Below are 12446 nucleotides of genomic sequence, written 5' to 3' on the forward strand. Positions count from 1 at the left end.
TCTCCGCTGCTGTGTGAACGAGTGCAGGAGATCCCTGACAGTGGGAGCTGGAGGGGGAATTTCACAAGGGCTTTTTGGTTGGTCTGGTCAGAGACAGGAAGGCTCGGTATGCATGCGTGGGAAGGGCAAGCAAAGCCAGCAGTTTATCTGTGAGATCTCCAGGATGCGTGTCTCCCCCGTGCAGCCCCTCTGGCTCCCTCCTGCCTGCCATCGTGAGTTGCTGTCGCTGTAAATAAAGGAATTGGGTCACCCCCAGCTTGTCTGGGTTGCTGCTGCTGGGGCTGCTCCTTGCTTGTGTGGTGTTATGCAGGGGAGCGTTTTCCCCCTCGCGGAGCCTTTCAAGGAACTCAGTGGGTTGGAAGTAGGAGAGCGGAGAGAGCTGTGAAGTGCTTTGTATTTATCTAATGCTGCAGGACAGTTATAATGTGAGCGCTTCAGTCTTAATTAACTCTGTACCTGCTTGGCATTGTACTGCCTTTGGCTCCTTGGCTTTTGTAGAGCTGCAAGAAGGCACAGACGGCCGAGGCAGACAGCTCTGAGTTTGTCTGAAAGGTACTTCTGAGTTCTGCTTAATTGCTTCTCCTGGCATTGTTCTGTGCTGCAACGCTGGGTTGTTAGCAGGATTTCCTCCAGAGAGCAGCCCCCTCTTGGAGGGAATGGATCCTGCTTGGTGCTGAGTTTCCTCCACCTTTTCCCTTTCCTCCTCTGCTCCTCGGAAAGCTGAGCAGGATTGTGTTCAGTGCACACACCCCCCCCATACTCCAGAGGTTGTGGATGATGTCTTGCATGGGATGGTTGGGCTGGGAGGACTGAGCCTGGGGGAAGATGGAGCAGAGAATAATTGCTCGGCCTCCTTTGACATGGGAGAGAATGGACTTTCCTGCCCCACTGTTGTCCTTCCTGCACATGAATGTGCCCAGGGACAGAGAAAGGAAAATACATTGCAAAGCTGCTGTAAGCCCAGAGGAAGATGTGCACTGGGCAGCTGGCTGAGAAAGGGGTGTTAATCCTCTCTAATGTGATAACAAGATCCATTCTGGGGCTTAGTTTCTCATGTCTTTTCCCCCAGAGCACAAGGGTCTCATGATTAGTGGATTCATTAGCATTAGTAAGTTATTTGGACCGTGCCTGTTGACAAGTAACAAGGAAGTCAGATTGACCTTTCCAGCATGTGGAGGTAGATGGTCTTGGCAGAGCTAATTTGTTTATTTTTTGGATATTGGGGATTCCCTCATTCTGCAACACTGTTGTTTCTCATTCTTGCTACCCTTCCTTCTTTCCCCTTTTTGGTTTTGCCAGCAGGGTCATCAAGCATAGCAACTAGAAAAAGGTCTTAAACGAGCAGCGCTCGCTGTCAGTTGGTGTCCCCCTTCCCCGCTGTGCTCGGTGACGGCAGAGCATCGTGCAGGTGCAGATCCCTCCCAGCCGGATGGATGCTCGTGGTGTCCTGTGCCCAGGGCAGACATAGAAGAGGGAAGGGCTTGAAAAGGGCTGGGCAGAAAGTGGCCCCCATGTGACTGATTTTGGCCTGTCATAGGGAGGACTTTTAGTTTGTAAATTATTTGGGGGACAATTGCAATAATGAGCAAGGCAGAGACAAGGGAGGATAAAATCAGTCAGGCAGCAGCAGAACCAGATCAAGCTTCATCCACCCTTTGCAGTCAAGCTGTGCTTTGTTTTCCTGGTTTTATTTTTCCTCCCACAGCCACCAAAGTGTGTCGTTCTTTTGGTTCTCCAGAGGGTTTGTGCCCAGATCTTTTCTACGCGGCTTATTAGATCACAGCCCAGGGCGCCGTGTCTGCAGGCAGTATTTCTCCTTCAGCCCAAGGCTTCCTAAACAGCAACTAATGGGAAACATGCAGCCTCTCAAATCTGTGTGTGTGGCTCATCAAGGGCCTTTCCAGTTGCAATGTGAAGTGAATAGAGAAGCATTGCGTGGGAAGGGAACGGGTCCTGTAGGTCCCCAGGCTGGCTGCATCCCCTCCTTCCAGCAAAACTGGGTACGTGGGCTCCATCAGAATTGACTTGCACGCTGCTCTCTGGCTAGCTGTGTCCCTGTCCAGCCTGCCCAGCCAGGGTGGGCATATCGGGAGATCAGAGATCAGCTCTGGGGACTGAAATAAAGATGATTAATCTGGGCCAGTGAAGACGTGTCAGAGTCCGGCAGCTGGGAGAGCAGGCAGCTGCAGAGTCGCGTGTGGCGCCGAATGTTGTGTGTGTTGTGGGAGAGGCGGCTCACGGGGGAGCTCGGGTGTGAGGTCGGAGCGGAGCATCACGCTGATGCGTCAGCCCTTCTGTCTGAGCGCTTCTTCCACGGCCAGCGTTCTTGGCACGGGCATGTGAGTGTCTGCCTCTAAACACAAAACTGCTCCCAGGAAAGGAGCTTGTGCAGCCGTAGCTGCTAATTACACAATCATCCCTCCAGATGGTCCGTCTCCCTCTGCAAGTCCAGCTTTGCTCTGGGTAGAATCCTAATTACACTGGCCCACGAGCTGTGGTGTGCTGAGCCTTCCCATCCTGCCCACTGCCAAAAGGTGTTTGTGATCAGGAAGCTCCTGATGCTGGTGTTGTGGTGGGGTGTTGCTTCCAGGGTGGTGAAAGAAATAAGTTTTTGCTGAGTTTCATAGCTCCACCTGGCTCTGGAGCAAGTTTTCCTGGATGATCAGTTGTAGTTCGGAAGAGTATGTCACTGGAGTGGCTCATCAGATCAGAGAGCCTTGGTCAGCATTGTTTGAAGACAAATGAGAAAGAGCAAGGGATGTTCCCAAGATCACACAGGGTTGTTGGAGGGCTGGGAGTTCAATGTGTAGTTTTAGGGATGCGGGTTACTGTCTGACACTCGCCTCTGGTTGTCTCTGCTGCAAGCACCAGGTTTGGGCTTTGAGCTGCCCAGACAGACAAAGTTTCAAGATCACATGACTTGTCATGTTGGGGATTTGAGAGTTGCAGAGATCTGTTGAGCCTGAGCTGGAGTCCAGGTGCCTTGATGAGAAGGTACCAAATGAGACCTCTCCTGCCATCATCTTAGGGACTTAGAGTAGCCCTTTGCCTGTAACCCACAAAGTCCTGGTTTCAAGAGTGGTGAAGTCAGCCCCAGGGAAGCCGGTCATGCCCCAGCATCCTGTGCCCATGCTGTTTTGGTGTACCAGGGCAGTGCACAGTGTAGTCCAGGCTTGGTCTGGACTCTGGGGGTGTTAGATCCCTGTGGAAAGCCCTGATCCCAATGTCCCATTTGAAAGACTTCAGAGCTACTGAGCATGTGCTATTGAGTTCCTTGGGAGGGGGCTGATGAAGCGTGCACCCATGGCCTCTCAAACCTGGAGGTTTTAGAAGAAAATGTCCTTCCTGAGGGCGGTGGGGCTGGGATGGCTCTGCCCAGGCTCTGTGTCATGTCTGCAGAGCCCTCCCAGCACCTCCCTGGGTGAGCAGACTCAGGCAGGCACCGTGGCTGTAAGCAGAGATGTCCCAGGCGTGTGGGGTGCCCACCACATTTATTTGAGGGTGCAGGAGCCCTTTGCATCTGAACTGAGCCCCTCTCAGCATACCCACTAAGGCTGAAACAGAGCTGCCAGGGCTCTGCCTGCCACTTGTGAGTTAGGAGAAGTCACTTCTCCGGTGTCTCATCGTCTCCTCCCTCTGTTTCTTCTCTCAAGTTCCCCAGCTGTCTTTGCCCACAGCCTGTAGCGCTCCCAGACACATCCCTGTGCCTCGGTGCGTTTTAATTCTTCGCAAGCCTCCGCAATACTCCCCTCTGTGTGACAAACTCTGCTGGTTGTAGTATCTGATCTTCTAGCAAACACCGTGCTAGCGTAGCACTCAGCCTTTTCTTCAGCTTGTTTTATATGGAAATTTCCTCCAAGTGAAACCAATTCGTGGGAGGGGAAAGAAAAGGCTTTTAGGCAGTCCTGGAGGAAAAAGATTTTTCAAGTTTCTTCCTTGTCTTTTGAATCTAAGGCATAGAAACTGGGAGGAAGATATTACAGTTTTGACTAGAGGTGTGGGAACACTGTGCGGTGGGAGGGGAATAGCTGGTGAATACATTTAATTACCAGCAAACAATGCCCAATTCCTCCGACGTGCTACTCTTGCCTATTCCTGAAGCTGGATGAACCCTCAACACCCATCTCAAGTAATTCATTGATGGAGGAGAACCAAATTCTCCAGGAAAGTTGTTCAGGGTTAATTTCCCCTCAGCTCTGCCCTGCATCAATTGCTCTCTCCTTAAAGTGCATTTGCTGAGTGACTCCTGCTTGACTCAAGGGTTTTGGGGAGCAATTTCAAACAATTGTATGGAATAACACTAGTTTGGCACTCGTTAGAGGCCAAATTTATTCAATAGTTAGGCACATTCAGAAACACATAAAAATACAGCTGTCCTGTCTTGAAGAATTACCTGCTTATCTTCTACCCACATCTCACTTGGTCGTATAATTTGTGTGTTGCCTTTTCCCTTATCTCCTGACTGATTATATAGCATCTTAGAGCCCTGCAGCTCTGAGCACAGCAGATAAAGCCGGCTCTAGGACTTTGCACCTTCTCATTTTCAGCAGTGCTTCAGCAGTGTGAGTGCCGGTGGGTCTCGCTAATTCTAATTAAACAGCATGAGTTGTTTAAGTCCTGGGCTCTGGCTGCTCGCTGATCTGCCCCAGAGCACTGCTTGGGAAAAGGCACATCCCTGCCATGCTGCAATTAGAGCATTTGCTTATCTTAGCAGTAACAGAGCCATAAACTTTATCCAGGCCAATTAAATCAGATATGCAGCAAGCATACAGTTCCCATTAATGTGGGCTCTTTCTTTTCTTATGTAAGTACAGAAGGAATTTGAGATGGCCTGTGGCTGGGTCTCTTCTTGTTAAAGTTCAGCTCACTCATCCCAAGAGGTGCTGAGGGGCAAATTTATTGGAAAGCTGCTTTGCCATCAGCTTTTCAGAAGCGTGTTCTGAACATCAGAAGAGCTATCTTAAAATCCTTAGATGGAAACAAAAAGTTCCCTAGATTTTTGGGAAGCACCTGGCCTGCTGGGATTTTTCTCTCTATACCCTCTCATTTCAACCGCCCTTTTCGCTTGGGAAAGCTCAGGCTGATCTTTAACTGCAAGATCACTGGTGCCTTACAGGATACTGTGAGCAAAAAGCTTTGTAGATGAAGGTAAGGGCTGAATCTCAACTGTGGCTCGCTGTCCCCAGTCTGATGGGGCTGAAGGGCAAAGGAGAAATAACACACCCGACCCAGGGACAGGAACCGGTGCCTTTTGCTGCTGCTGAAACAAGGGGTGCATCGTTTGTTCTCATCCTTCTCTTTCTTCCCCCTCCAGGACGTACAACCTTACCTTCCTGCATCCGTACTACCGGACAGACGAAGCAGAGGAGAATCCATTCATCTGCTCATCGCATCGTGAAAACGGCATGCAGAAATGCTCCAACATCCCAAACAGGAAGGAGTACAAGGTGGAGTGCACCTTGAGCATGGACTCCTACACCCCAAGTTTATACAACCCTGACTTCAGCAGCAGGAATGCCTGCATAAACTGGAACCAGTATTACAACGTATGCATGGCAGGGGATGTAAACCCACACAACGGAGCTATCAATTTTGATAATATTGGATATGCCTGGATAGCTATTTTTCAGGTAGGATTCTCCTAAAGATTTTTCTGTTTCTTTTTGTTTTGTCATCTCTTGCTTGGAAAGATTTTGATAGATGCATCAGTGGAGAAAGGAATTTGCTTGCACCTGTGTGAAACTACAAATAAAGATACATCAAGTAAATGAATCAGACAATAACCTGCACAAATGTTGCAAGAGAGCATTTGGAGAGAACAGCTGGTTTTTTCAGCGCATTTTAGAAGAGGGGGAAAATACTTCTTGAGGCAGACAAAAGTATGGCAAGTTCTAGCACTGCAAATCAGACCTGGATAAATCCCAGGCGTTTTTGAGAGTTAGGGTCTTTATTGCTGTAGTATCAGGAAATGGAGAGTGTTGTCCATGTCCTTAAGCAAGACTGAGTATCATTCTAAAGTACAGGAACTAGCTCGATGGCATGGTTCAGGCTTGATTCTAGAATTGCAGGGTTATACTGGTTAGCATGGTATGCTGGGGGAGGAAGGAATAGTCCTAATGGTCCATTCTGGCTGGAATACCTGTGAAGAGATACTGCTCACAGGGAATTTGAGCCTCTCTTGATCCATACCTGTACAGCTCTTCACTAGAGACCAAAGTGCTTCTGGCTCAGACTGGGGGAGCCTTTACAGGTGACAAAAACACTCCAGCAACTGAAGCATTTTCAAAACGTTTGTAGCTCTGGAACATTGGATAGCTCATCTACACAGTCCAGAGGCTGTGGTCTCTTAGGGCTAGCCTATTTTAAATGATTCGTGTACTGTTTTCCATTTTTAATTTGCACTTTCTGGTTTTAATACAAATTTCTTCTTGCTTTTGGCTAGATGCCTTGTTTTATTTAGTCCTTCTGAAGTGTAGGTGACATCTATTCCTAAAAGAGAAAAAGTTCTCCTTTTAGTTTTGTTAATGATGAATAATTACTCATTCAGAGCTCTAAATTTCATTTATGAATTTCCTTCTAGTTTCATGTTATAATATGAACTTAATAACTTCCAGTTTTCATCTGGGAGTTGTAAAGGGGTGATTGCTTGCTCTGAGCAGCTTGTTTGCTCTCGTGCTGTCACAGCAGCACACCTTGAATCACACTGCTGCTGGTGTCGGAGGCTCAAAAGCAAATCTGGAAGGTTCAGACAGATCCCAAGTCTCTACTAGGCTCTGTTTTTGAGAATGCTTTGGTTCTCTCCTGGAATGTCAAGAGTTTTGGTTCTCTCCTTAGTATGTCAAGAGAGGAGCTGCCATAGTAACTTTGAATATTCCTGACTGGTAGCGAGTGTTGCATAAAGGAAAGAGGGAAATCAAAGCAAGAATAGTAGATAGGTCTCTGGCTGCACTTGCATTCTCCTTTTTCTGCTCTTGCATAGTTCTTTGACAGAGCTTGATGGACGTGCCCAGGAGGTCCTGTCTGTCTCCCAGCATGGGGCAGCAACGTTCTTGGCAGAGAAAGGGCAGAGGGCATTGCGTTGCAGAGTGCCTGGGCTGGTGCATTGAAAATGAGCAGGTGATTCCCGAGGGGTCCCGCTTCCTTTGTACTTCCTGAGCCTTTTTGCAGGCTGCGAGTTTTCATTTCATGTTGGCATTTCATTTCCTCAGCCTGAAAATGTATGGTTTTAAGCCAGGAAGAATGCACCAGCCACAGCAGAGGGTTCAGCTGATTCCTTTGGGCAGAGCAGAGTGTCTGGCAAAGTTGCATATTGTATCCATAGATCATTCTGGCAGCTGCCAGGAGGTTTATGATTGGTTTTAGTGCTGCTTAGGCCATCCAAATGCTATAGAGTATTTCCAGCCAAAAACTCTTCTTACGTCTTTATTCCTTTTAGAAGTAAGGACTCGCTTTTAGAAGCTGAAAACAATCTAATTCCAGGTAAAGAAGCAGCTGTTGGGAGTAAGGTGCTTGCTTAACTTTGATACGGAGAGAGTAAATCATTACTGCAAGAGGTTGGATGCTAAATCAAAACAATTGCTGTAAGCAGGGAACATTTAACAAATAAAGCTATTGAGTTGTGCTCTCATTACATTTAATAGTTGAAGCTGGGTAGCACCAGGTCAGCACTTAGATGAGGCCTCAAAATAAGTAGTGCAGAAAGTAGAACTGATGGTTTCAGTAGTTCAGGAGCTTCCCTGTGAATTGGTATTGAATTACTGGGCAGAAAGCACTCTGCTGTGTTCCGGATGAGACTGGTCCAGTTGTCCCGATCCCTTCTGGGGAATAATGAATACGTGGTACTTTGCAAGAGTTATAATGGTGGACCGAACCTCAAGGTCTGGCAAGCCTCTAGTTTGCATAATGGCAATTTTAGGACTCAGCTGGATAGAGCATTCCTCATGATTTATCCCAAATGAGTTGGAAATCTAGCATGGTTTAAGAGCTGTCAGAAGGGAGGTTGGTGAAATGAGCCCCACAGGTGAGATTCGGAGGGAGGCTTCCAAGTGCGGTGACGGCAAGTCATGCCCAAGAGTTTCAAAGGGTGCAGTGTGATACTGTGCAGACTACAAATAAACAAAACCAGAAGCAGACTTTGACAGGGAAATCTGAAGATCTCTACTCAAAACGTCCTTGCGAATGGTGTGCCAAGTTAGGAGGCTCGCAGTATGGCCAAGCTCTTTCAGCTGCCAGAATTTGGATTTAAGCAGCCAAGCTGAAAGACTTTAACTTCATGGTAGCGGTCCTGAACTTGCAAGTAACCTGGCATGTGGCAGCGGGGCGTTCCAAACAGTGAAATGCATTGTTGACCTTCCAAGCAGAAGAGTAAGTCAGAGGCATCAGACATGAGAACCAGCCTAGTGCAAATAATAAAATCTTAAAGCAATAAAGATGATGGCTGCATCCATGGGTGTTTGAAAGGATAATAATTCCTTATGTAATCCTGCAAATGATTCATGTTTTGATTCCCCTCATTTGTTGTGTAATAGGCTAATTCATGTATATATTTGTTACAAAGGCACGTTCAATGGCAAATTATGTGAACTAATTAGCTTATTACAGAATAAATGAAAGGAGATGGAACCTAAATTAACTGTGAGGTTTGGCATGATATTAAGATCCCTTTATTGCACATGAATTTCAGCCGCAACAATAAGAGCAGTAATTACAGGTATTGTTGTCACACTGCAAATGATGAATTACCCACCTAACCAAAGTCCAATTTAATTTGAATTACTGACAGTCTCAGTGGAGCAACCAAAACACTGCCACCTTCCTAACCATCAGTCTCGGTGCGGCCAGGCCTCAATGCAGAAGCCCCATTAGAACAAAAGGGGGTTGGATGGCTGGTAGGATACAGTTTGGGAAAAAGAGATGATTTAGGCTACTCTGCAAACCACAGAACCATTCCTCGGATGATATCATGTCTGACTTCCAGAAAAGTAAGACCTATAATAGCACTTTACATCAGGAGACAATGCTGTTGGCAAAACTAGTGAGGCAAAGTTGAAGGAGCAATAACATTCAACTAGGTAGAACCAAGATGAGATCAAGGGAATAAGCTATTCCTTTGTGCTTCCTTCCAGGATGCAGTTGGAAGGACTGAACTTTGAGAGCAAATGTACAGGAAAAAATTACATGGACATTTCAGGAAATGTCCATCCAATACAGGAGAGAAGATTTGTCTGGCAGTTCAGAGGGGCTCTGACACTGCTGATGCTGGCTGAGTTGCCTTTTCTACGGCCTCTTCTTCACAAGTTGTATTTCAGAAGTAGCTGCATTTTCTAAGGGGCTTCCTTAATGAAAGACCCTCTTGAAATAAGTCCTTGGATGCAGCTCTGATTCACGATTCTGTTTCTGGCTTATGTTATTCTGAGTGCATATTGCTTCTATGAGGTTTTGCTTAAGAAGACGTCTCAGTTTACAAGTTAATCAAGTCATACAAGTAACACATCTCTGGCCCATCATCAGAAGGCCCTAGCGAGGGAATTCTCAGAGGAGACTGTTTTGCATTCAGCAGCCCCCTTGCTGCTGTCAGGGCAGGAAAAAAAAAAAAAAGCCTGGTTGTGTTCACAAGAGCTGAAGACAGCCCAGCAGGCACACGACATGATAAGAATGCCCAAGAAAGGAAAAGCTGACTCTCCTTTGAAGAAAGATGTCTGGAAATAGAGCAGCATTAAAGGAACTGTCAGCAGCAGCAAGAGTTCAAGGTGTGATCTTGATGCTGTGCTTAGACGGAGAATTCCTCTTTGCACCGGGTCGCACCAAAGCTAGGAATACGTTACAGCCACGAAGGTGTGGGTGACCAGCTCAGGCGAGAGAACAAGTTTGGGGTGGGGAAAGCGGGGGAACTGATGCCACCCCCTTCTTCCTTCATTTGTCCTTCTGCGGCTACCTTGCTCCTAAGGCGATGGCAGGCTGCCCGAGCAGGTACGACAGCTGGCAGTGACAGCCGTATGCTGCAGGCCACCTGCCGAAACAGCCCATTTGTTTCGATGTGAAGTTACCTCTTCTGTGCTCTAGCTTGTCCAAAAAGCCCCTGGGAGCTTGTGTAAGCTATCTGAATCCAATCAAGGATTTATTCATTTTGACCCTGCGCTATGTGCTGATGAGGAGCTTGTTTTGTCTCTGTGTTGCTGACTCTGCTTCTGCCAGGATCTCCGCCCCTGCGAGCTGTGCCTGTAGATGGGCCAGACCTTGCAGGGAGATTTCAGGTTTGGAAAGGTTCATTTGTCTCACTTCACCATTGTTTGGTGCCCTGATCTGTTCCACAGCCGTTGCCCATTTCACATTGTTTCAGCCTCTTGTTCATCATGATTGAAATCCTTCCCTGAGGATTTCTCCCTTGCCTGGAAATCTTTCAGCTAAATCTGTAATGGGAATCATATCTTCCATTCAAATTAAAGGAAAAATGACATGCGCTTCAATGCACTTCTGCTATGGCGAAACACAAGAATGATCTTGAAGTTCCTCCTCGTCTAGACTGTCACTCAGTCAAGAAAAGATCTCGTTTGAGGGGACAAGACCTGAAACTCTATCATGGCTTTCCCTTAGAGTCAGCACAAACCTCCATCCTGGAACCTGCTGGCAGGACAGTATTGGCAGGGTCATTCCTCTTGTTTCCTACTCACACATCTTCCTCTTAGCTGGGCTGTCGCTCAGGTGGTTGTTAATAGGGACCTTTTGGGGGCCTGTTGCTCTTGCTTTGTTGCTGGGACCCCAGGATACCTCAACCAAGTTCCTTACAAAATGACACCTCAGGAATGGCTACCCCAGTGTCTCAAGAGTATTGCATGCAATTTGCTACTAATACTCTTGCCTGTCTGCTGCAACCTCTGTTCTTCCACTTTCAGTAGTCTTAAATATTTGGGGGAACAGCCAAAAGGCATGCTGAAGCAGAAGGAAGTGAAAGAGCCTGAGGCTTCCCACTACAATTGTATTTGTGGGTGCAACAAGTAGTTTTGTGGGCCATGTTTTTCAGAAGCAGCTGGGTGCCCATGTTTTCAGAGTTCCTTGAGTAAATAATTCTTTGGCCAAAAGGACATTTTGTCAAATGGTTCATTCTTTAAACTGATGTTATGTGTCAACAATGCTTATCTGTGTTGAATTTGGCAAGAAGTTTTGGCTGGGGAGAAAGAAGGGAAAAGAGTTCTAAGCTTTTCATTTCCACTGCTTCAAGATGATGCTTTGCCACTAGATTTGAATTTGTTTTGGATCACCACAAATATTTCACTGTAATGATGAGGTTTGAGTTTTGTTGGTGTTGCTTTTTTAAATTTGGTCAGCCAAATAAACATCGTTTTCTGCATTTGAAGAGCTTTGATGCTGAACACCCAATCTAAAAATATCCAGCCCCTTTAAAGCATCTCAGAGTGCGCGTCCAAGAGGATTAGTTGCTTTTGAAAAATCTCCTTCATTGTGAAGGCTACGAGGAATTGTTCCATATGGTACAAGTCAGAGAGGCCATCCTGATTTCAGGTCTGGGCCTGCTAACCTATGGGAGGTGTTGGAGGGACACAGCGTGGCACAGAAACCTGCTGCAAACTCTGTAGCTTTGGAAGGGTTTCGTCCTACCTCAATCATAGATTCTTTTATTCACAGGAGAAGGAGGGGTGCCTGGAGCAAGCCATGGCCTAATCTGGAGGCCAGTTAGGTGATGAAAGAGCTACTGGTCTGGAGGTGCATCAACAATTCTTACAGGCAAATCTTACTTCGGTTAGATTGCCCCAAACCGGCTCCATGAGCAGTTGCTGCTATTGCACCTCGTGCTGTGAGTTGTACATAGGGGAGACTTGCATGCTAAGCTGAAGGTTCAGCTCCTTTATCCTGCTGGCCCTGCACAACTGCCTGCAGGCTGTGTTGAGTTGGAGCCATCCAGGAGAACAAGACACGCCCCCAACTCTGATCAGCATGAACGGGTAAAGCTTGGACACCTGAAATGTGTTTTGTGTCATAGTCCTGCACAGAGGGCTTAGTTGCGCTTGAAGCTGTGCACCCTTTGTCCATAACAGTCTTTAATATAATTTGAAACAAGGTGTAACAATACAATTAACAAAAATCCTTGCTTTTTGCATTTGGGCCAGTACCTCAAACTGCTGCTGTGTTCCAGACAGTGGTGTCTGGAGAAGCGTTGTCATTCATATAATTGCTATATGGTACACTCATCTGTAAGCAAGGATCTCAGTCTGGCTTCGGTTCCCTTCTCATTGCAGACTCTTCATCTTTCAGCTTTGCTCTGCTGTGAAACTCTGATTTATGGCTCGCTCTATGATAATGGACTCATTATTGCTGAAGCTAAACAGTTAAATACATTCCCTGTGCATAAGATGCTTTACACAAACAATGAAGACAGAGGATAATTATCGCCGTAAATCAGACCTCATGAATATGGACTGAGATGTGATTTG

The 12446-nt window shown here is 46.8% G+C and overlaps 1 protein-coding gene across 1 annotated transcript in view; it reads left to right on the top strand.

The window, feature by feature from the left end:
• Window positions 1-12446, top strand: part of CACNA1H (calcium voltage-gated channel subunit alpha1 H) — a 257431-nt gene that overhangs the window by 148558 nt on the left and 96427 nt on the right. Inside the window, exon 6 of the mRNA XM_075719023.1 lies at window positions 5315-5630. Within this exon, the coding sequence (XP_075575138.1) occupies window positions 5315-5630 (316 nt within the window). The remainder of the gene's footprint in view (window positions 1-5314; window positions 5631-12446) is intronic.

The sequence above is a fragment of the Pelecanus crispus genome, chromosome 11, assembly GCF_030463565.1.
Source record: "Pelecanus crispus isolate bPelCri1 chromosome 11, bPelCri1.pri, whole genome shotgun sequence".
In the NCBI taxonomy this organism is placed as follows: Eukaryota; Metazoa; Chordata; class Aves; order Pelecaniformes; family Pelecanidae; genus Pelecanus; species Pelecanus crispus.